The 21,037-nt window shown below is 41.7% G+C and overlaps 1 protein-coding gene across 1 annotated transcript in view; it reads left to right on the top strand.

Annotated features, from left to right (window-relative positions):
* The window catches only part of lrp2a (low density lipoprotein receptor-related protein 2a), a 405,821-nt gene that overhangs the window by 374,043 nt on the left and 10,741 nt on the right, over positions 1-21,037 (top strand). The window contains exons 69-74 of the mRNA XM_072259785.1: positions 6,981-7,068; positions 10,187-10,254; positions 11,979-12,093; positions 12,545-12,668; positions 13,367-13,477; positions 15,568-15,678. Of these exons, the coding sequence (XP_072115886.1) occupies positions 6,981-7,068; positions 10,187-10,254; positions 11,979-12,093; positions 12,545-12,668; positions 13,367-13,477; positions 15,568-15,678 (617 nt within the window). The remainder of the gene's footprint in view (positions 1-6,980; positions 7,069-10,186; positions 10,255-11,978; positions 12,094-12,544; positions 12,669-13,366; positions 13,478-15,567; positions 15,679-21,037) is intronic.

The raw sequence follows: 21,037 nt of genomic DNA, 5'->3' as shown, positions 1-21,037 counted from the left end.
ATCCATGAACAGAGGGGGTGGAGTACAACACCACCTATCAGCTACTTACACTGTAGTCCTAACACATCTACTCTGGCATCTCCACAACAGTTCACACATCCATTCATGCAAAGATAAGACTAAAGGCCCTCCCATTACCTCTACAACTCTTAACAACCCTCATGTGATTGCTATACAGTCAGCCCTCCTTATCCGCAAGGGATTGGTTCCGGGACCCCTAGAGGATGCTCAAGTCCCTTATTCAACCTGTCTCAATGCTGTGGGCATTAGGACCCAGCGGCAGAGTTCTGAATCCGCAGTGTTTCTGTTCATGAAAATAATCACGATCACGATTGAAAATAAAGTGGAAATAATAAAGCGATCAGAAAGAGATGAAACGCCATCGGTCATTGGAAAAGCGTTAGGCTACAGTCGGTCAATGATAGGAACAATTTTAAAGGATAAAATGAGCGGGGAACAGTCCCTCTGCGACTCTCTGATCCACACGTCCCTCCCCACGGATCTCCCACCCGGCACTTTTCCCTGTAAGCGTAACTGCTACACCTGTCCCTACACCTCCTCTCTTGCCACCATTCAGGGCCCCAAACAGTCCTTCCAGGTGAGGCAACTCTTCACTTGTGAGTCTGTTGGGGTCATCTATTGCATCCGGTGCTCCCGGTGCAGCCTCCTCTACATCGGTGAAACCCGACGCAGATTGGGGGACCGCTTCGTCAAGCACCTCCGCTCCGTCCGCCACAACAGACAGGATCTCCCAGTAGCCACCCACTTCAACTCTGCTTCCCATTCCCATTCAGATATGTCCATACATGGCCTCCTCTACTGCCGTCATGAGGCTAAACTCAAGTTGGAGGAGCAACACCTCATATACTATCTAGGTAGTCTCCAGCCCCTTGGTATGAACATGGAATTCTCCAACTTCTGGTAATTCCCTCCTTCTCCCTTCCTCTATCCCTATTTTACTCTGCCCCCTCCCCCAGCTGCCTATCACCTTCCTCATGGTTCTGCCTCCTTCTACTACCCATTGAATTTTCCCCTATTCCTTCTTCATCTTTCCTGCCTATCACCTCCCTGCTTTCCCTCCCCCACCCCTTTATCTTTCCCCTTACTGGTTTTTCACCTGGAACCTACCAGCCTTCTCCTTCCCATCCTCCCCCCACCTCCTTTATAGGGCCTCTGCCCCTTCCCTCTTCAGTCCTCACGAAGAGTTCCGGCCCGAAACGTTGACTGATCGTTTCCATGGATGCTGCCCGACCTGCTGAGTTCCTCCAGCATGTTGTGAGTGTTGCTTTGACCCCAAAGGCCCTGCCAGATTAAAGCTACAATTATTACTAAGCAATGCAGTGGTTTAATTATTGAGTTTTGGGGTTTTGAGTTTTTGATCCTCTACATCAACCCGGCACGGATAGAGAGCGTGTTCAGGAGCAATCTCTCACTGGATCGAACTCAGGAACTCCCGTTCCCGAGCCGGGCGCTGAAACATAATGTTTCTTAAGTGTTTTATATGCATAGAAAGGTAAAATATATATTATACTGAGACAAACGTTTGACTAACTGACGCCAAATAGTACTGGATGTATCTGTTCCGACTTACTTAGTAAGAGAACATTAGTTTTTTTTCGATACCGATCCATGATAACCTACGCACATCCTCCCGTATACTTTAAATCATCTCTAGATTTCTTATAATACCTAATACAATGTACATACTCTGTAAAATAGTTGTTATACTGCATTGTTCACGGAATAATGACAAGGAAAAAAAGTCTGTATGTGCTCAAACAGCAAGTGCTGGAAGAGCACTTCCGGGTTTTCTCGATTCGCGGTTGGTTGAATTCACACATGCGGAACTCACGGATAAGGAGGGCTGACTGTACCTTTAAACAATTCACAAAGTTTATAAGTCGGAAGTTTATAACTATCCACCATGGATCAGAACGGAAGAAGCCTCTTGGATGAGTGGTGAAACCTCTTCTGGACAACACAGCAAGTGCAGTTGCCTTGATTTTCTACTGCTTGATATACAATGACCTGGATGATTGGGAATCTTCAAGACAAACTTGAATTTCATTCTGTCATTTCATCTAAGGTGTATTTCACTTTGCAAGCCATATCTCTTGAGTAGCCAGCCCCCTACTGCGGGTCACCAGTCTGAGGTCTGTGAGGTCTGTCCTTTTAACTTCAAACTTAAAACTTCTTGCAGTTTACATTGCAAACACAAGACCAGTTCTCATGTGAATTAATATCTGCTATATTCACATAATTCCATCGCTCCTGAATCCCTAATGGTCCCAAAAAACTCTAGCTTTTCTTCTGATTTCTAATAAAATCTGCCTGAAAAACTGGAGGACCTTGTTCGAACCTTCAGTGCTAGAGTGGGAATTGAATGCGGGATGTCAATCTCCCAGAAATATGGAAATCTATTAAAAAATAGTAACTATTTTTCTAAATCAGGCCTTTTACCCTCAGGGTGGAGGAGCAACAGCTTATATTCTGCCTGGATAGCCTCCAACCTGATGGCATGAGTATTGATTATTCCTTACAGTATTTTTCTCTCCCTCTCTCTTCTGTTCCCCACTCTGGCCTTTACCTCTTCTCACCTGCCTATTACAGATTAATAGTCACCCCCCGGGCTGCCTCCTCCTTCCTTTTCTCCTGTCGTCCACTCTCCTCTCTTATCAGATTCCTTCTTCTCTAGCCCTTAATCTTTCCCATCCATCTGATTTCTCCTATCACCTTTCAGCTACCCTCTTTCCCCTGCCCCCTCCTCACCTTTTTATTCTGGTGTCTGCCCCCTTCCTTTTCAGTCCTGAAAAAGTGCCTTGGTCTGATCGTCGACTGTTTGTTAATTTCCATAAATTCTGCTTGACATGCTGAGATCCTGCAGCATTTTGTGTGTGTTGCTTTTACAGGTTAGACCTGATTGTAGTGTGTTTTAGCATTAAAAATTTTTATCTGATCAGATGCCTGCCATGGGTGGTAATGGGGATGTTCTCCCAGAACCTGTTAATTATTTACGATGGTGTACATCTCTAATAGCCTCTAACAACCAAGTCCAGCTCCTGGCCCTCACGTGTGGCTTAGCTACTAGGACCAGTGGAGTTGTTTCTACTGACAAAGGGCAAAGGAGGGTTGCTGGCACCTTAAAGCCGGTTGCTTTGGGCTGATGGAGCTCGCCAGCTGTGGTTGTCAGGAGAAAAAACAACGATCTCCAACCTCCACTGCCTTGTGTCTATACGCATTCATGGGGAAGTCTTTGGGAGTAAACCTGAAAGAAAAAATCCGGCACTGGAATCCCTAAGGCAGCCCTACATTGATTTCAAGGCTGACTGGCAACGCCTGTGATGCCACTGGTACCAGACTGTATCGATCTCTGCCATTCCTTTGGATTTATCAACTGTGTGGAGAGGGAGAGCCTTCTACATGGGTATCTGCTTGCTCTCCATATTGTGTGCATATCATGCAGACAGCTGGGATGCAACATCTGTGGTCGACCCCAACCAATGGTGACTCTCACTGAGAACATTTGTGATTTTTTTAGATTATGCAAACACTCAGTCCTCGTTTATTGTCATCTAGAAATGCATGCATGCATTAAGAAATGATACAATGTTCCTCCAGAGTGATATCACAGAAAAACAGGACAAACCAAAGACTAACACTGACAGAACCACATAATTATAACATATAGTTACAGCAGTGCAAAACAGTACCATAATTTGATAAAGAACAGACCATGGACACGGTAAAAAAAAGTCTCAAAGTCCAGAGTCGATCGACTCTCAAGTCCCCGATAGCAGGCGGCAAAAGGAGAAACTCCCTGCCATAAACCTCCAGGTACCGACAACTGCCGATGCATTGGAAGCACCCAACCACAGCCGACACTGAGTCAGTCTGTCGGAAAACTTCGAGCCTCCGACCAGGCCCTCCGATACAGCCTTCCGAGCGCCATCCTCTGCCGAGTGCCTTTGACCTCGCCCGGCCGCCGAAACAAGCAAAGCCGAGGATTCGGGGCCTTCTCCGGAGATTCCAGACCACACAGTAACAGCGGCAGTGAAGCGGGCATTTCAGAAGTTTCTGCAGATGTTCCTCCGTGCTCTCACGTCTGTCTCCATCAAATCAGAATTGTGCACGGCCCCCTACTTGACAAATAACAGACATCATCACCGAAGCGGCCGCGCACGCTGCGTCGCGTCGCCATCTTCTCCTCCCTCCATTTTAACACAAACATTCAAAAACAAAACTTCAGATGCAGCTATTGTTGAGAGAGGATTTAAAAAACAATTCCCACAACTGCATCTTCCAGATTCCAACCAAGCACTAAGGGATGGGTTAGAGAAGTACAGCACAGAAACAAGCCCTTTGGCCCATCTAGTCCATGCTGAAAACCATTTAAACTGCCTATTGTCATTGACCTGTACTGGGACCATAGCCCTCCATACCCTGACCATCCACGTATCTATCCAAACTTCTCTCTAAAGTTGAAAGCCAGCTTGCATGCACCACTTATGCTGGCAGCTCATTTCACACTCTCACGACCCTCTGAGTGTAGAAGTTTCCCCTCATGTTCCCTTTGAACTTGCCACCTTTCACCCTTTCTGTGACCTCTAGTTGTAGTCCCACCTAACCTCAGTAAATGCCTGCTTGCATTTACTCCATCTATACTCCTCAAAATTTTGTATCCTCTGTCAAATATCCTCTCAATCTTCTATGTTATAAAGAATACAGTCCTAACCTGTTCAATCTTTCCTTCTAACTCAGGTCCTCCTGACCTGGCATATGTGGGTTATGGATTTGTGGGTTACAGTTTGCAGTCAGTCAGCTACCTTCCAATTCCCCTACCACTCAGTGATACATCTGGTCAGGACACTCCCAAGGGTGCTGTACTCGAATGTGGTTAGAATGGGGACAGGAGCCTCACTCACCACAATATCCTCGGGGAGTGGAGGCACTGATAAATTTACAGGGATCAATTACTTATCCTTTTTTTGACCTTGTCAAGCTAACATTCCTCCATTTTCATGAACCACTGCCACCTATGGAAAATAGTTGCATGACAGGCAAACGCCACTTGGTCCAATCAACCTGTGCTGACTTTTTGTTTAAAATTCTTTCTTCCAAGAACAGTCTTGAAGTTTTCATCATCTCCACAAAACTCCCTTATGCCTATTAATATCCTGGTAATCTTCACTGAGGTATATGTGTTACTGAAGCGCGGAGCTTAAAGTTGCCTATAATTCTGTAGCTGAGTCTTTATAAATATTATCATTATCTGGTTTCATTTTAATCAGGTTGAGGCGGAGAGCACTTGGCAAACACATTCCTTACACACACATTCACCCACAGACAAACACTGCCTTGTCATTCTGCTGTCATTGTGCTGAGTGTACGCACTTCAATGTCTTCCCCGGTACATTCTCATCATGTCTTCCCCAGTATAATCCCACTGGTTCCACTCCACATTGCTGCATACATTCAGAGTCAGACAACAAAGTTTATTTTGAATTTATTCTTTATTTGTGCTTAGCTATAAGTGTGCAGTTGTGTTGAGCGTTCTGCCATTTCCCAGCAGTTACGTGGCGTCTTCTGCATCCTAAACCAAGCTGATGTGCTGGGGTTGGTTTTATGGTGTCTTTCCCACCACACATGGTACAATATTCCATTTCTTTAGTAATAGGGATATGTTAATGTGTATACACATTATTTGTATATTGTATTTAAGGTAGATATTTCTGTTTATTTTGTAATATAATTGTAAATACATTGTGGGGTACATCATATTCTATTTCATGTGTAGTCTTAAGTAAACTTCGTTGGTAATTAAAGATGGTATGTCCTAGTGCCTTAAAAACAGATCTTTGCACTCAGTATGAGAGATGGGGGCTGAGGAAGAGATAAGGGGTTGCCAGCAGTTCACACTGGACAAGAATAAGTACAAAGCTATTATTGTGCTGTCTGGTAGCTAGCTTTTTGTAAATGTTGGCAGTTTTAACTATTTTCGCTAATATTTGTGTTTGATTTTGATGCACCTAATAAACACCCTTGCATTAAAGTGCTAAGCAACTCCAGCCAATTTTCCTTTGGTCATAACCCACTTTCTAACACAGGTATGCACTAAACACACACCCCTAGCACTGGCAACTTTAAGATCTACCTATTTTAAATAAAGTTCACCAAAATTTTGTAGAGACTTGTCCATTTCAAACATTAGGGTAGAATGTTCATGTGGTGAAGGTTAACTCATAATAGAGTGAAGGATTGAATTTCCAATGATGGCAATATATTTTCTGTAACAGGCTCATGAAGAATTTCCATCACACTCCTGTCTTCTTACCAGCAGATAATGATAAGGAGGTTGAAGAAGTGAATTATTGCCTCAGTATAGCCTGAGGTGATATTGTTACCACGGTATTTTATATGGCTTCTCTCGCTCTTATTCTGGTCAGTAGTGATCCCACAGTGTTACTACTATTGAATATCAAGTCTTTCTTTGGATATTTATATTCCATGGCTCGTGTGGTCTGAATTTTTTGTAACCTGTTGGTCACTGGGTCTTGCTCTCAGTCTCAGAGTTTTTCTTTATCTGGTCTGGTGAAATCAGCTGCTATTAAGACCATAAGACATAGGAGCAGAATTAGGCCATTTGGCCCATCTAGTCTGCTGTGCCATTCTATCATGGCTGATCCTTTTTCCCCTCCTGTGTCCCACTGCCCGGGGTTCCCAACATTTTTTTATGTCATGAAGCCTTACCATGAACTGAGGGGTCCATAGGGAACCACTATATTAGAAGCACATTCACAATGCATCAGTAACATGTTTTTGATATAATTTTTCCAAAATATTTATTATTGTGTAATGAAAGTAGGATGCAGACAGATTTTGAGACCGTATCCCACAGCAACCTGTAACTGGAAGGATTTGGATCTATTATTGAGGAGATTGTTTTATTGTTTTTTTCACTGTATTTTTGCTTATTTCTGTAGCACTGGAGCCAGAACCAACCATGCCACTTGCTTGCAAGTGTAGGAATGAAGGAACATGTTACTTTGAAAGAAATAGCACAACATGCAAGTAAGTTGCAAACTACAGACTCCAAGAAAGCACAATAGAGTTTATACCTGGGCTGATGTTTGCTTGCCTACATCAGGGGTCCCCAACCTTTTTGGCACTGCGGACTGGTTTAATATTGACAATATTCTTGCGGACCGGCTGACCCGGGGGGGGCGGGTGGTGGGGTGGTAGCGTTGCCAACAGACAATGGTAGCAGCCAAATACGTTGTTTACCCAAAAGACTACAATGACCATGAAGCCTTGCGTGGGCACCAATGCGCATGCGCATCGTTACTTGCTGATTTCCCCCCCCCCCGCTCCCCAGCAAATCTTTTTTGGCGATTCTGTTCGTGGGGGTGGGTGTTAATCACTACCGGAATATAAGTGATAAGCGGGTAATATACTCAATTTTGTTTCTAAAAGGGTTTATCTAACGAATTTAATATTAAACACAGGGCGCATATTTTCCTCGCATGAATATAATGATAAGCCAATTATCAGGGGAACTTGAAGTAAGTGTTGAACGAACTTCCAGTAGAAGTGGCAGAAGCAGGCTCAATATGATCATTTAAAGAAAAATTGGATAGGTATATGGACAGGAAAGGAATGGAGGACTATAGGCTGAGTGCAGGTCAGAGGGTGAGAGTAGCGTTCGGCACGGACTAGAAAGGCCGAGATGGCCTGTTTCCGTGCTGTAGTTGTTATACGGTTATATAGGTCACTTATAAGTCAATAGCATCATAACATTTTAAGTAACATTTGGATATTAAACACACAGCACATATTTTCCCCGTATAAATATATAAAATCATTGCCACGCACCAATATCGCTGAATCAGTGGGAGTCCTGGGCTTGTTTCCCTGCAACAACAACGTCCTATCGAGGGGTGATGGGAGACAGCGATAGTCGAAGGGCATCTCTGATGCCCAGTCTATTCCGCAGTTTAGTTTTCGTTGAATTCATTGCAGAAAACTCCGCTTCGCAGAAAAATGTTGGAAATGGAAGCAACGTTTTCAGTGCTTTCGTGGCTATCTCAGGATATTTAGCCTTGACTTTGATCCGAAATGCCGACAGAGATGTTATATCAAACATACTTTTCAGCCCATCGTCATTTGCAAGCTCGAGGAGTTGATCGCCTTCCCGCCCTGACACGGATGACGTGCGGACCATGACCACGCATGCGTAATGGCTGATCAGTGGCCGGGACAGGGAATGAGGAAAGGTGCAGCTGACTCATATCGCCAAATCATATCGCTTCCTCGCGGCCCAGTAGCGCATGCTCTGCGGCCCGGTACCGGTCCGCGGCCCGGTACCGGTCCGCGGCCCGGTACCAGTCCGCAGCCTGGTGGTTGGGGACCGCTGGCCTACATGACCAGATTCTTACCTTTCACAGGGTGGAACAATAGAGTAGTGATTAGCACAATGCATTACAGTACCAGTGATCCAGGTTTAACTCCTGCTGTTGCCTATAAGGAGTTTGTATGTCACTCAAAGTGACCACATGAGTTTCCTCCAGTACTCCGGTTTCAACCCATAGTCCAAGAGTGTACCGGCTGGTAGGTTAATTGGTCATTATAAAATGTCATGAGATTAGGCTAGGGTTAAATTGGAGGATTGCTGAGTGGCGCGGCTCCAAGGGCCATAAGGACCTGTTCTGCACTGTGTCCCATTAAATAAATACATTCACCCTCTTCTTGAAACACTGTTTTTACACTTGTGCATTTCAAAATTCCTTACTTCATATCTTTAAAATTCGAACTTAATTCCCAATTGGATGCCACCAAACATTGCTGGTCAGGAAATCACTGCCTCCTCTGATTTTTTTTTTCTCTCCTCTAGGGAGTTTAAAGATATGTTTAATGTGATAAAAACTTTGTCCTTTATTGGTAAAACACTCCAAACATGAGTGGAGGCATAGAAAGGATTCTAACTTTAACATTATTCACAGATCAATGCAAATTGTCAAAATGATGAATGTGGAACTCCTTTCATTTATGAATTCAGCAGGTATGCTCAATTAATTCAAGCCTATGAAAATGAGTAAACAGTTGACATTTAGAGGCTTCAGGGACTTGGCCTGAAATGTCAACTGTTTATTCTTTTCCATAGATGCTACCTGAACTGCTGAGTTCTCCAGCATTTTGTGTTTTGCTCTAGATTTCCAGCATCTGTAGAATTTATTATGTTTATGATTTGCTGCTCAATTAATTAGCCCACTTACAAAGTTTCTGTTTTAAATGCACAAGCAAGATTTTAATAATTGCAGAACTATCTGTTTTCAGGTACAATATGCTGATCAGTATACTCATTGTTTTTGTTTTAATTCTAGCAATCACTGATCAATAATGTACGTTTTACTGATCATATTAACTCCTATCCAGTGAGAATGGAATTTGAACTTTAGCCAGTGAGGCATTAGTGGATATTAGAGTATAAGCCTCTTTGGATCATGGTGGCAGAGGATGGGAAGTAATGTCTATGAGAGTGAGCTCTTTAATGCCTTTTCAATTATTGGACATAGTTTTAAAAATGAGAAGTCAGAATCCAGCAAGCTCCAGAGCAAACTGTAAAAGTCGCAAGTGAAAATTTCAGTAGAGCAAACTGTAGAGAATATCTGATTGATTGACACCACTTAAAATGAATTATGGACCTGTAGTCCCAGATCCCTTTGTTCTCACACACTCCTCAGTGCCCTACGTTCACTGTGTAACACCTACCCTGCTTGGGCCAACGGAAATCGTACTTGTCTGCATTAAACTCCATCTGCCATTTTTCCAGCTAGTCCAGATTCTGCTGCAAGCTCTGTCTTCCTCATTGTTCTTTACACCCCCAATCTTGCAAGAATTAGAAAAGAAACATAAATTATGCATGATATATTTGAAAATAGATTAATTGTCATACAATTATTAAGTGTTTGCTTTGGCAAATATAAATGAAACATTATGAAATAACTACTTACCTACTAAATATGTGTGTAAGCAAAATTGCTCAACTTAGTGTTTTAACAAAACTATTTACATATCGCAACAAACTATTAATATTGGAAAATTAATTATCTAACAGACGAGATAAGTTGGGAAAGTGCTCCTCTTGTCAAAAAGGAGAAGTCTGAAATACTACACATTATCTTTTCTGCAGATGTTCTTACGGATATACAGGATATTATTGTCAATTTGCAAAATCCCAGGGGTCACATCATCCAAAAGGTAATTATTTTTTAAACATAAATTCAGTTAATTAAAACATTCAGTAGCCCAGTGAAACTACTCCAGCTTTTCAATAAAGGTAGCTTTTGTTTTAATGAGCGCCATGATAGTGTAGCAGTTGATGCAACGCTATTACAGCTTCAGGCGTACTGGGGTTTGGAGTTCCAGTCCCACCGCTACTCTGTAAGAAGTCTGTGTACGTCCTCGCCGTGGAATGTGTGGGTCTACTCTGGGTCCTCTGGTTTCCTCCCACAGTGCACAGACCTACCGGGTAGGTTAACTGGGTTTGTCCCAGGTTGCTGCAGGAGCACTGCTCAGAGGGCCTGCTCAGCACCATATCACGAAATAAATAAATAACTCTGGTCACACAGCAAATGTTGAATGATTCTCATTGGTTTCAAAAAGCCATCACTGCAGGTAAATAAACAAGGACTGAAAATTTGTGTTTGCTATTTGTTGTGAAATTAATGTTATATTTATGATTTTTGCCCATAGTGAGCAAAGGAAACAAAATTAGATTATTTTTACTTTAAGTTTTGTTTCCCTGGGAAATGACTGAAATTATTTTGTCATATTTTTAAGCATTGTGCCAACATCCTGGGTATATGTGAACATACAAATTGACAGCTTGTGAAGGCCGTTCAGCCTCTCAGCATAATGGCTAATTGTAACACTGCATTCTTCTATTTTCAACCCCATAATTATTAATTATCTACCTCTGCTTTAAACATTTTATAAGACTCCTGCTTCCAGCACCCTTCAATAGGCATTTACTTACTTGCTTCCCATTATGCCTTTGGCGTTTAGGGCAGCGATGAAGGTCCTCCATCTCCACCTGTCCATACCATCGCACACAGATATAGGAGGATTCTTCATTGCTGTTTCTGTAACGATTTGTTTCTGACTGGTCAGGTTTGCTGCTGTGAGTTGAACCCACCGAACCTGGAGGACCAGTGGACCACTCTTAGTCTGGTCTCTACCCTGTGAGCTGTTTGACATTGCAGACCCTACCAAGAGCCAAAGCTTAAAGCCCTGACTCTAACCAACGTAGCTCTCTGGGTCATCGAGGCATGCAAGCTTCCAAACCCTACGAAAAGCTTGTGGTCCTCTTGGAAGTACAATGGACATATGACCCATTAAAATGTAAAAGTTTCCCTTACCTCCATCTTAAATTAGGGTACCCTTTATTTTCCAATACTAGTTCAGAGTTCTAAATTTTCCTATAAGAGTAAACATCTCCTCATCAATTCAGTGAACTCCCAGAACCTGCTTCTGTCAAGTCACCTGTCATTCTTCAAGCTCTATAGGATACAAACCAAGCCTTTAGCTCAGGATTCCCACCTGCTCTAACTTTTCCCCGTAATCCAACCATTCCATTCCAGATATTACCCTAGTAAATTTTCACTGAACTGCTTCCAAAGCATTAACTTTCTCTCGTTAATAAAGAGAGTGATACTGTATGCAGTATTCAAGCCAATGTTCTGTATAACGGCATACCATCTTACTTTGGTATTCAATTCAAACTGAACTTTGATGAGTGGAAGTGTTCGGTATAAGTCATGAGAAGTAACTCAGTAAGTTTAATTCTTAATCCACATCAAGTGCCTGATATCCATTCCTAAAGCATTCCAGAATGGTACAGATTGATCCTTTGAGTTGTGGTTTCTTTATCATGTTTGATGGTCATGTGATATAAAAATGCTTATATTTTTCTTTCATTACAGCAACAGTAGCCTTATTAATTGTCATCCTAATGCTGGGAGCACTAGCTGCTGGAGGAGCATTCCTGAATTACAGGCGCACAGGCTCAATTCTGCCAGCTTTCCCCAAGCTTTCAAGGTGACATATTTGTACAGTTCTGCATGAATTTCTGAGTGAAGTGAAGGAGGTATATAACAACAGTGGGATCAACTAGGGGCAAAGTTATATTAGTATTGATCACAATCTTACTAACTGAATTGTTTTCTTTTAGCCCTTGATCTTCAACTGTTCAGATTGGTAAATGTTCTTTTCTGTAACTTTATTTTGTAAAAATTGTTCTAATAAATTTTACACAACACAACTCACCCATCTGGAAATGATAACTGTAATCAAGAAGTATAGCAGCATAACTTTATACAGGCCACAAAGCACAGCAAAATTATTTTTAAAATCCAGGAATAAGTTATTGTTTATGCCTGCTTTGTTAATAGTTGTGTTTCTCCCTCTAACCCCGACTTTCCTTTGCATAGGGAAATTTAATTTTCGTTATTTAATTCATAAATGACCAGATTTTTGTTTCTTCACAAAGGTTAAGCAATGCTTCCAAACCTAATGGAAATGGTGTTACATTTAGATCTGGAATGGATGACAGAGTGTACAATGATACTTCTGCCATTGACATAGATTCCGCTATTGGTGGAGCAATGCCTGTGGTAAGATGAACATTATGTACCTTATAACCAGTTTGCATCCAGCTCCGGATTACTAACTGTTTTGCACTGTTCTGAGTTGAACATTCCCTCTAATTTTTTTAAATTAACTATGCAGATCAAATATTGCTCTGAGCAGGAAATTTGCTCCTGAAAACTGTACAGCACTGTAAATGTTTTTTCGAAATATGCACCTCAAACACAAACTACAACTCACAACAAAAGTCAACAATTTCAGGCAATCAAAAGAACTGACATTAGCAAAAGTAGAATATTTTGACTAGACAGCATCATCGTTCAGTGGGCTGACGGTTCATTAACAATGAGCTACTGACTTCCATTGTGTGTTTATTGTTACAATTTGTAACAGTGTTGTAACTTGAACTGTAACTATGTGAATACATTGAAGCTTTAAAATACTTCAAAGGTAAGGTTGTGGTATATTTATTTAGAAAATATATGGATTTTATTCATAAATGTAATTAATTACAAGGTATTTCACAAATAATAGATTTCAAAATCATATTAACATAATTTCAAAATAATATTAAATTGTATAAAAGAAAATTCCAGCTGCGGGACAACAAAGGCTATATGCGTGAGAGTATTTTGGGTACCGTGCAGCCCCACACCCACGCAGCTTAGAAGGAACAGTGGCTCGGTTGCTGTATTGAATCTGAAAGAATGCTCTTTTGTCACAGTATGAAAATGTTATCGACAAGGAAGGAAAACAACCAGTCACATTCGAAAATCCCGTGTTTGGATCAAAGGAAATTCCTTCCAATGAGCCTCGGGCAGTTGAGCAATCAGCGGTAAAATATGAAGAGACTATTGAAGACAATCAAGTGAACATTGTATTACCAACTGCTTTCAGAACAAATGTTTTTATTTCAATTTAATCATTTGGTTGGTGATGGTGATTGTTTGCCATTAGTTTATCAGATACCACTGTAATTATTGTTACAAAAACAGAATTGTCAGGCTGCAACTGTCCAAGTAGATACTGTATATCTCACAAGATGTACGTTAACTTTATAGACCTCTTTATTTATAGTGGAATTAAACTATACTGGATTTTATAGTACATACATCTTAGAAACCTAGAAGGAAAGAATAGGGTCAGGTTAAAGCCTTGTTAAGAGTAAGGAGAGTCCTGTTTCACTATTCAGTTAGATCATGGCTGATTGATGTATTCACCTCCATTACATGCCTTGATTATTTTCTGTTCAGAAAGTTTACATAAGAAAATTCCATTTGGAGATGTTTAATTAATCTAATACCAATAGTTTTGGAACAGTATTTTAGATTTACAAAAAAAACCCTCTGCTCCAGAAACTTCCCAGTGGCCAAACATTTTAATTCCGATCCCCATTCCTGTTTGGACATGTCAGTCCATGGCCTCCTTTGTGCCAAAATGAGGTCACCATCAGGGTGGAGGAGCAACACCTCATATTCCATCTGGGTAGCTTTCAACTTGATGGCATGAATGTCGATTCCTCCTTCCAGTAAACAAATTCCACCTCACCCCTTTCTCTAAAACCCATTCTAACCTTTTAATTCTTTTCACCTGCCTATTACTTCCCCCTGGGGCCCCCCCTTCTTTCGCTTTCACCTATAGTCCACTCTCCTCTCCTATCAGATTCCTTCCAATCCAGCCCTTTACCTTTCCTGCTCTCCTGCCTTCACCTATCATTTTCCAGCTAACCTCTTTCCCCTCTCCCCACCTTTTCTCTCTGGTATTTTTCTCCTTCCTTTCCAGTCCTGATGCAGGGTCACGGCCCAAAACATCGACTGTTATATTCATTTCCATAGATGCTGCCTGACCCACTGAGTTCTGCCAGCATTTTGTGTGTGTTGCTTTATATAAAGATCTATTTTTTTGGTGTTATTATTAATTGACCATTTTTAAAATTGCGTATATGCTTCTTTATTAAACAAATAAACTAAAAGCATGTTTTCTCTTTATCAATGAAATTCCTCAGTTAAATAATCCCTCAATCAAGATAACCCCTCCATCAAGAAAATATAAGATCAGTTTTCAAGCTTTTTCTTCATAAATTACTTTTCTGTCCCAATATTATTCTAAAGAACCTGTAGTGTGTCCTTCTTCCCGAAGGATGTATCCTCTCCTTCCTGAACTGTGGTGCCTAGACTGAGAGCAGCATGTCTGATATCATTGAAGAAGCATGTTGTTGAACTGTAGCATCATACATCTTTAACAAACACGAGAAAGTCTACAGATGCTGGAAATCCAAGGGAACACACACAAAATGCTGGAAGAAATCAGCAGGTCAGGCAGGCGCAAAGAAGGGTCTCAACCCAAAATGTCGACAGTTAATTCTTTTCCATAGATGCTGCCTGATCTGCTGAGTTTCTCCAGTGTTTTAGGTGTGTTCATCATATATCGACTGGTGGCGCAGTGACGTCAGCGCCAGACTCCGGAACGGAGGTTCCTGGGTTCGAATCCAGTCGGGCCGCTCCTGAGTGCGCTTTCCATCCATGCCCGGTTGAGCGTTGACCTCACAACTCGACCTCGTAAAATAAAGAAAAATACTGCAAAATATCTGTGCGAGGAGTGGCGCCCTGCACAGCCTTCCGATCTGTGCCTTGTAAGGCGTGAAAATACCCGATGCTGGCCTCTCAGGCCTGAGTCGACGTCATCATCATCATCATATATCTTAGATTATTTTTTCAATATGGCTAGTGAATCCAACAGCAGAGACAGTCAGGTTATCACTTGAAAAACTAAAACCAGCTGGATACGAAATTACTTTTTATCCAATATCAAAAACAATAGGATTGAAGTTAAATTATACAGTTAAATATTGAAATTAGATTCAGTGTATGTTTGGATTTGACTAACATGTTTGATTTGTTTACCTGCTGTTTCGGAATGGCCTAGGTGATAATGGCGGTCGGTGGTGAAATAAATGACATCAGCTATAATAATTCTACTTACACTTCGCTGCCTCCATCTGTGGACAAACCTATTTCAGCTATATCACAAGCTCAGGTAAAAACAAAAGTGCATTTCTTTCCATTAAGTCTACACCAGCTGAATTTTTGCCCCCAATTCTATCTGGGTCTATCTCAGTCTCCTAATTTATTTGGAACAGAACCACAAAATATGCAATCTTTCCTCAAAGACATGATTCTGCTGCAGTGACAAAATTCTCTAAAATCTCATTATGCAAATCACATACCTGTGGTAAAGGTGTAAATAAAATTGAAAGAATACAGAGAAAGTTTACAAGGATGTTGCCGGGTCTGGAGGACCTGAGTAATAAGGAAAGATTGAATAGGTTAGGACTTTATTCCTGGGAATGGAGAAGATTGAGGGGAGATTTGATAGAGATATACAGAATTATGAGGGGTATAGATAGGGTAAATGCGAGCAGGCATTTTCCACTAAGTTTAGGTGGGACTACAACTGGAGGTCATGATTTGAGGGTGAAAGGAGAACATGAGGGGAAATGTCTTCACTCAGAGGGTTGTGCGAGCGTGGAATGAGCTGCCAGCACAAGTCATGCATGTGAGCTTGATTTCAACGTTTAAGAGAAGTTAGGATAGGTACATGGATGGTAGGGGGATGGAGGACTTTGGTCCCAGTGCAGGTCAATGGTTTGGCACAAACTAGATGGGCCAAAGGGCTTGTTTCTGTGTTGTACTTGTCTATGACTTTATGTCTCTAATAGCATTTATACTTAGGATGAATTTTAGGGCCAATAATTTACATTTTTGATTAAAATCCAGCAATTTCAAACATGGTAGCTTATTTTTAAAATGGCGCCTGAAGAATATGTACTATTCAGTAATTCATTATGTGCCATGTCGTATGACGTGAGCAATCATGGCCTTTTCCATGACCATGAAAAGTAGTAGGTGAAATTTAATAGACAAGTGAAAGGTTTTGCAGTTCGGTAGGACCAACCAGGGTAGGTCTTACACAGTGAACAGTAGGTCACTGAGGAGTGTGGTAAGGCAAAGGGATCTGGGAATACACGTCCATAATTCATTGAAAGTGGCATCCTAGGTAGATAGGGTCATAAAGAAAGCTTTTGGCACATTGACCTTCATAAATTTATGTATTGAGTACAGGAGAGTGGATGCTATGTTGAAGTTGTATAAGACATTGGTGAGGCCTAATTGGATTGTTGTCTGCAGTTTTGGTTACCTACCTACAGGAAAGATTACAGTAGATTAGATTATGAGGACACACAGTCCTCTTTTATTGTCATTTAGTAATGCATGCATTAAGAAATAATACAATGTTCCTCCAAAATGATATCACAGAAACACAAGACAAACCAAGACTGAAAAACTGACAAAAACCACATAATTATACCATATAGTTACAACAGTGCAAAGCAATACTGTAATTTGATAAAGAACAGGCCATGGGCATGGTAAAAAAAAAGTCTCAAAGTCTCTTGAAAGTCCCATCATCTCACTCAGACGGTAGAAGGAAGAAAAACTCTCCCTGCCACGAGCTTCCAGCACCACAAACTTGCCGATGCAGCACCCTGGAAGCGCTGGACCACAGCCGACTCTTGAGTCCATCCAAAAACTTCGAGCCTCCGACACCGAGCACCATCTCTGCTGAGCGCTTCGACCCCGGCCCCAGCAACAGGCAATAGGCAAAGCCGAGGATTTGCGGTCTTCCCCTCCGGAGATTCTCGATTGCACAGTAGCAGTGGCAGCAAAGCGGGCATTTCAGAAGTTTCTCCAGATGTTCCTCTGTGCTTCTCACGTCCGTCTCCATCAAATCAGGATTGTGCACTGTACCTACTTAGAAATACGATATCGTTTCGGAGCGGTCGCCCGCACTGCATCGTGCTGCCATCTTCTCCTGCCCTCCCTATGTAAATAAGTTTGAAAGAATACAGAGAAAATTTACAAGTTAAGTTGCCGGGTCTGGAGAACCTTCGTTATATGCAAAGCTTGCATAGGTTAAGACTTTATTTCCAGGATTGTAAATGATTGAGGGGAGATTTGATAGAGGTATACAAAACTATGAGGGGTATAGATAGGGTAAATGCAAGCAGGTGTTTTCCACTAAGTTTAGGTGGGACTACAACTAGAAGTAATTGGTTAAGGATGAAAGGTGAAAAGTTTAAGGGGACATGAGGGGAAACTTCTTCACTCAGAGGATCATGAAAGTGTGGAATGCACTGCCAGTGCAAATGGTGCATGCAAGCTCGATTTCAACATTGAGGAGAAGTTTGGATAGGTACGTGAATGGGAGGGGTATGGAGGGTGATGGTCATAGTGCAGGTCGATGGGAATAGGCAGTTTAAATGGCTTCAGCATGGACTAGATGGGTCGAAGGACCTGTGTCTTTGCTGTATTTTTCTATTACTCTATAATTGCTTGTGGCTAATGGTGTTTCATTGTTTAAGAAAGAAGATAAGTCATGCCAGCCCTTGGGAGTTTACAAGAAAGAATTCTGAGGATCTATCAGCATTTGAAAAGGCACAGTCTAATTAGGAAGTATTAGTATAGCTTTATGTATGGAGGACAAAGCTTGACATATCTTTTAAAGTAATTGGAAGAGGTAACCTAAAAGATGGATAAGGGTAAGACAAGTGGCTATTACGGGATGGTGGGTCATTTAGGTCTCATGGAGTTCAGGAGAGGTGGTTAAATAGATTCAAATTCAGCTTGTGGTCAAAGGTTCTTTATTGGATACAGCCAGCACAAAGCCAGTGACTAGTGGTGTGCCACAGGGATCAGTGTTGGTACCCTTGTTACTCAATATAAATGATTTGTAAGGCTTCATCAGAAAATTTATGGATGCCACAAAATTAGGAGGTGTTCTTGAAAGTGTAGATGGTTGTTTTAAATAATAGGGGTTAGCAAAATGGGCCAAGTGATTCCAGAGTGGGCAAATGATTTCAAGTGTAAAGTGATGCATTTTGGAAAGTCAAACCATTGTTGGACAATGAATGGTAGGGAAATAGGGAGTGCATTGGAACAGATAGACCCAGGAATACAAGTGCATCATTCATTGAAACTGGCATCACAGGTAGACAGGGTGGTGAAAACGGTTTTTAGCACTCTGGCCTTCATCATTTTGTTGGTGTTGGACTGCTGTGGACAGTTCTGATCACCCTGTTATAGGAAGGATGTGGTTAATCTGGAAAGAATACAGAGAATGTTCATGAGGATGTTGCCAGGAGTAGGGGACATGGGTTAGAGAGAGAGGTGGACAGCATAGGTCTTTATTCCTTGGAATGTAGGAGAATGAGGGACAACCTTATAGAGAAGTTTAAAATCACGAGAACCATACAACAGGTGAAATGTAACAGTCTAGGCAAGCCAAAAACTAGGGAGCATAAACTTAGAGTGAAAGGGCATCTTTTCACATGGAGTGTGGTGAGTAGATGAGTGAATTGCCACAGGAAGTGATAGAGGCAGGTACAATAGTGTCATTGAAGAGTCACTTAGATAGATCCCCACAAGGCTGTGTGCTTAGCCCATTGCTGTTTATGCTGCTAACTCATGACTGTGCAGCCAGATTCAAGGAGAACCTGATCATTAAATTTACAGTTGATACCACAGTGGTGGGGCTCATCAGCAAAAATGATGAAACAATGTACAGGGAGGAGGTCAAACACCTAGAGAGCTGGTGCAGGGATAACAACTTTATGCTTAATGTCACCAAAACCAAGGAGATGATCGTCGATTTCAGACGGTCTCAGACTGAGCACACACCCCTCAGCATCAGCAGCTCCACAGTGGAGAGAGTGGAAAACATCAAGTTCCTTGGGGTGCAGATTTCGGACAATCTCACCTGGTCCAGGAACACCACTGGGATTGTGAAATGGGCCCATCAGAGATTGCACTTTCCGAAGAAGCTTAAACAAGCATCACTCCCCACTAACATCTTAACTACATTCTACAGAGGCGTGGTTGAGAGTGTGCTGACCTTTTGCATCACAACCTGGTACTCCAGCTGCAGTGCTGTCGACAAAAAAGCCTTGCAGAGGGTGGTTAGGGGAGCAGAGAAGGTTATTGGGGTCTCCCTACCTTCTGTCCAAGACCTCTTTCAGAGTCAATGCCTCCAGAAGACATGGGACATCATTAAAGACCCCTCACACCCTCTCCATGAACTGTTTGCTCTTCTGCCATCAGGCAAACGTTACAGGAGCATCAAAACTAAAACCACAAGGCTACTAAACAGCTTCCTCCCACAGGCAGTCAGACTGCTAAATAGCTGCTCCACCTGACTCTGCTTTGGACATTTTTAACTTGCACTAGACACTTATAACTTGATTTTAACTGACATGTGGCTGTTGTGTTTTACTATTTATTGTTATGTTTATTATTTAGTGTTGCGTTTGTTATGTTATGATTGCACTGCTCCTGGGAAACGCTGTCTCATTCTGCCCTGCAGAGCTGATGTATGGTTAGAATGACAATCAAGTTTTTTGAATCTTGAATCTTGGAATCTATGCTGGGCCAGACCTTGGTCAATAATGGCCCAAACACAGGAAATGGGGACAAGCTGAGCAAATGCCATGGTTGGCATGAACTGATTGTGCTGAGAAATCTGTTTTCATGCTCTATTGCTGTATGATCTCTAGCATTCACTTCTCAGAATGGAATTTTCATTTACCACTTTTCTCACCATTGTAATATAGATAATTCACACCACAATTTACATGGTTAAATTTCTTAGTGAAAGCCACTGAATTTATACAACAGTCAGGGGAATAGTTAAAACAGAAAAGTTGCAATAAAATACTGGGGAACTGTGGGTCGACCATGGGTGTTGCATCCCAGCTGTCTACGTGATACACAAGCCAGGGCATGTACGGAAGGGAGAGCAAGCTGTTGTCCATATAGGTATAGATTACCTAATACTGAACGTCAGGATATTAGGAGTGTTCCCTCTTCTTTCAGACCTCTGTCTCTGAAAGCACAGCACTTCCATATATCAGAGTGTATTTGAGTGGGCATGCGCATCTGTGATGATGAAAATATGTAAGAGAAAAGTCAACATTAAAGTATATTCTCAAATTCCATTTCCTTTTTCCGTACCTCCAAAGTTCAAAATAAATATATTATCAGTGTGTGTGTGTGTGTGTGTGTGTGTGTGTGTGTATCACCCTGAGACCCTGAAATTCATTTTCTTGCGGGCATACTCAATAAATCCATAATAGAATAATAACCATAACAAAATTAATGAAAGACTGCAGCAACTAGGATGTTCAACCAGAACACAAAAGACAACAAACTGTGCAAATACAACAAATAAGAATTAATAACAATATATAAACAAGCAATAAACATCAAGAGCATTAGACGAAGAGTCTGCAAAAGGGAGTCCATAGGCTGTGGGAACATTCCAATGATGGGCCAAGGGAAGT

This window comes from Mobula birostris, chromosome 6, assembly GCF_030028105.1.
Source record: "Mobula birostris isolate sMobBir1 chromosome 6, sMobBir1.hap1, whole genome shotgun sequence".
Lineage (NCBI taxonomy): Eukaryota > Metazoa > Chordata > Chondrichthyes > Myliobatiformes > Myliobatidae > Mobula > Mobula birostris.
Note: the sequence above shows the minus strand (reverse complement) of the source record. Positions and strands in the feature narration are given on the sequence as shown.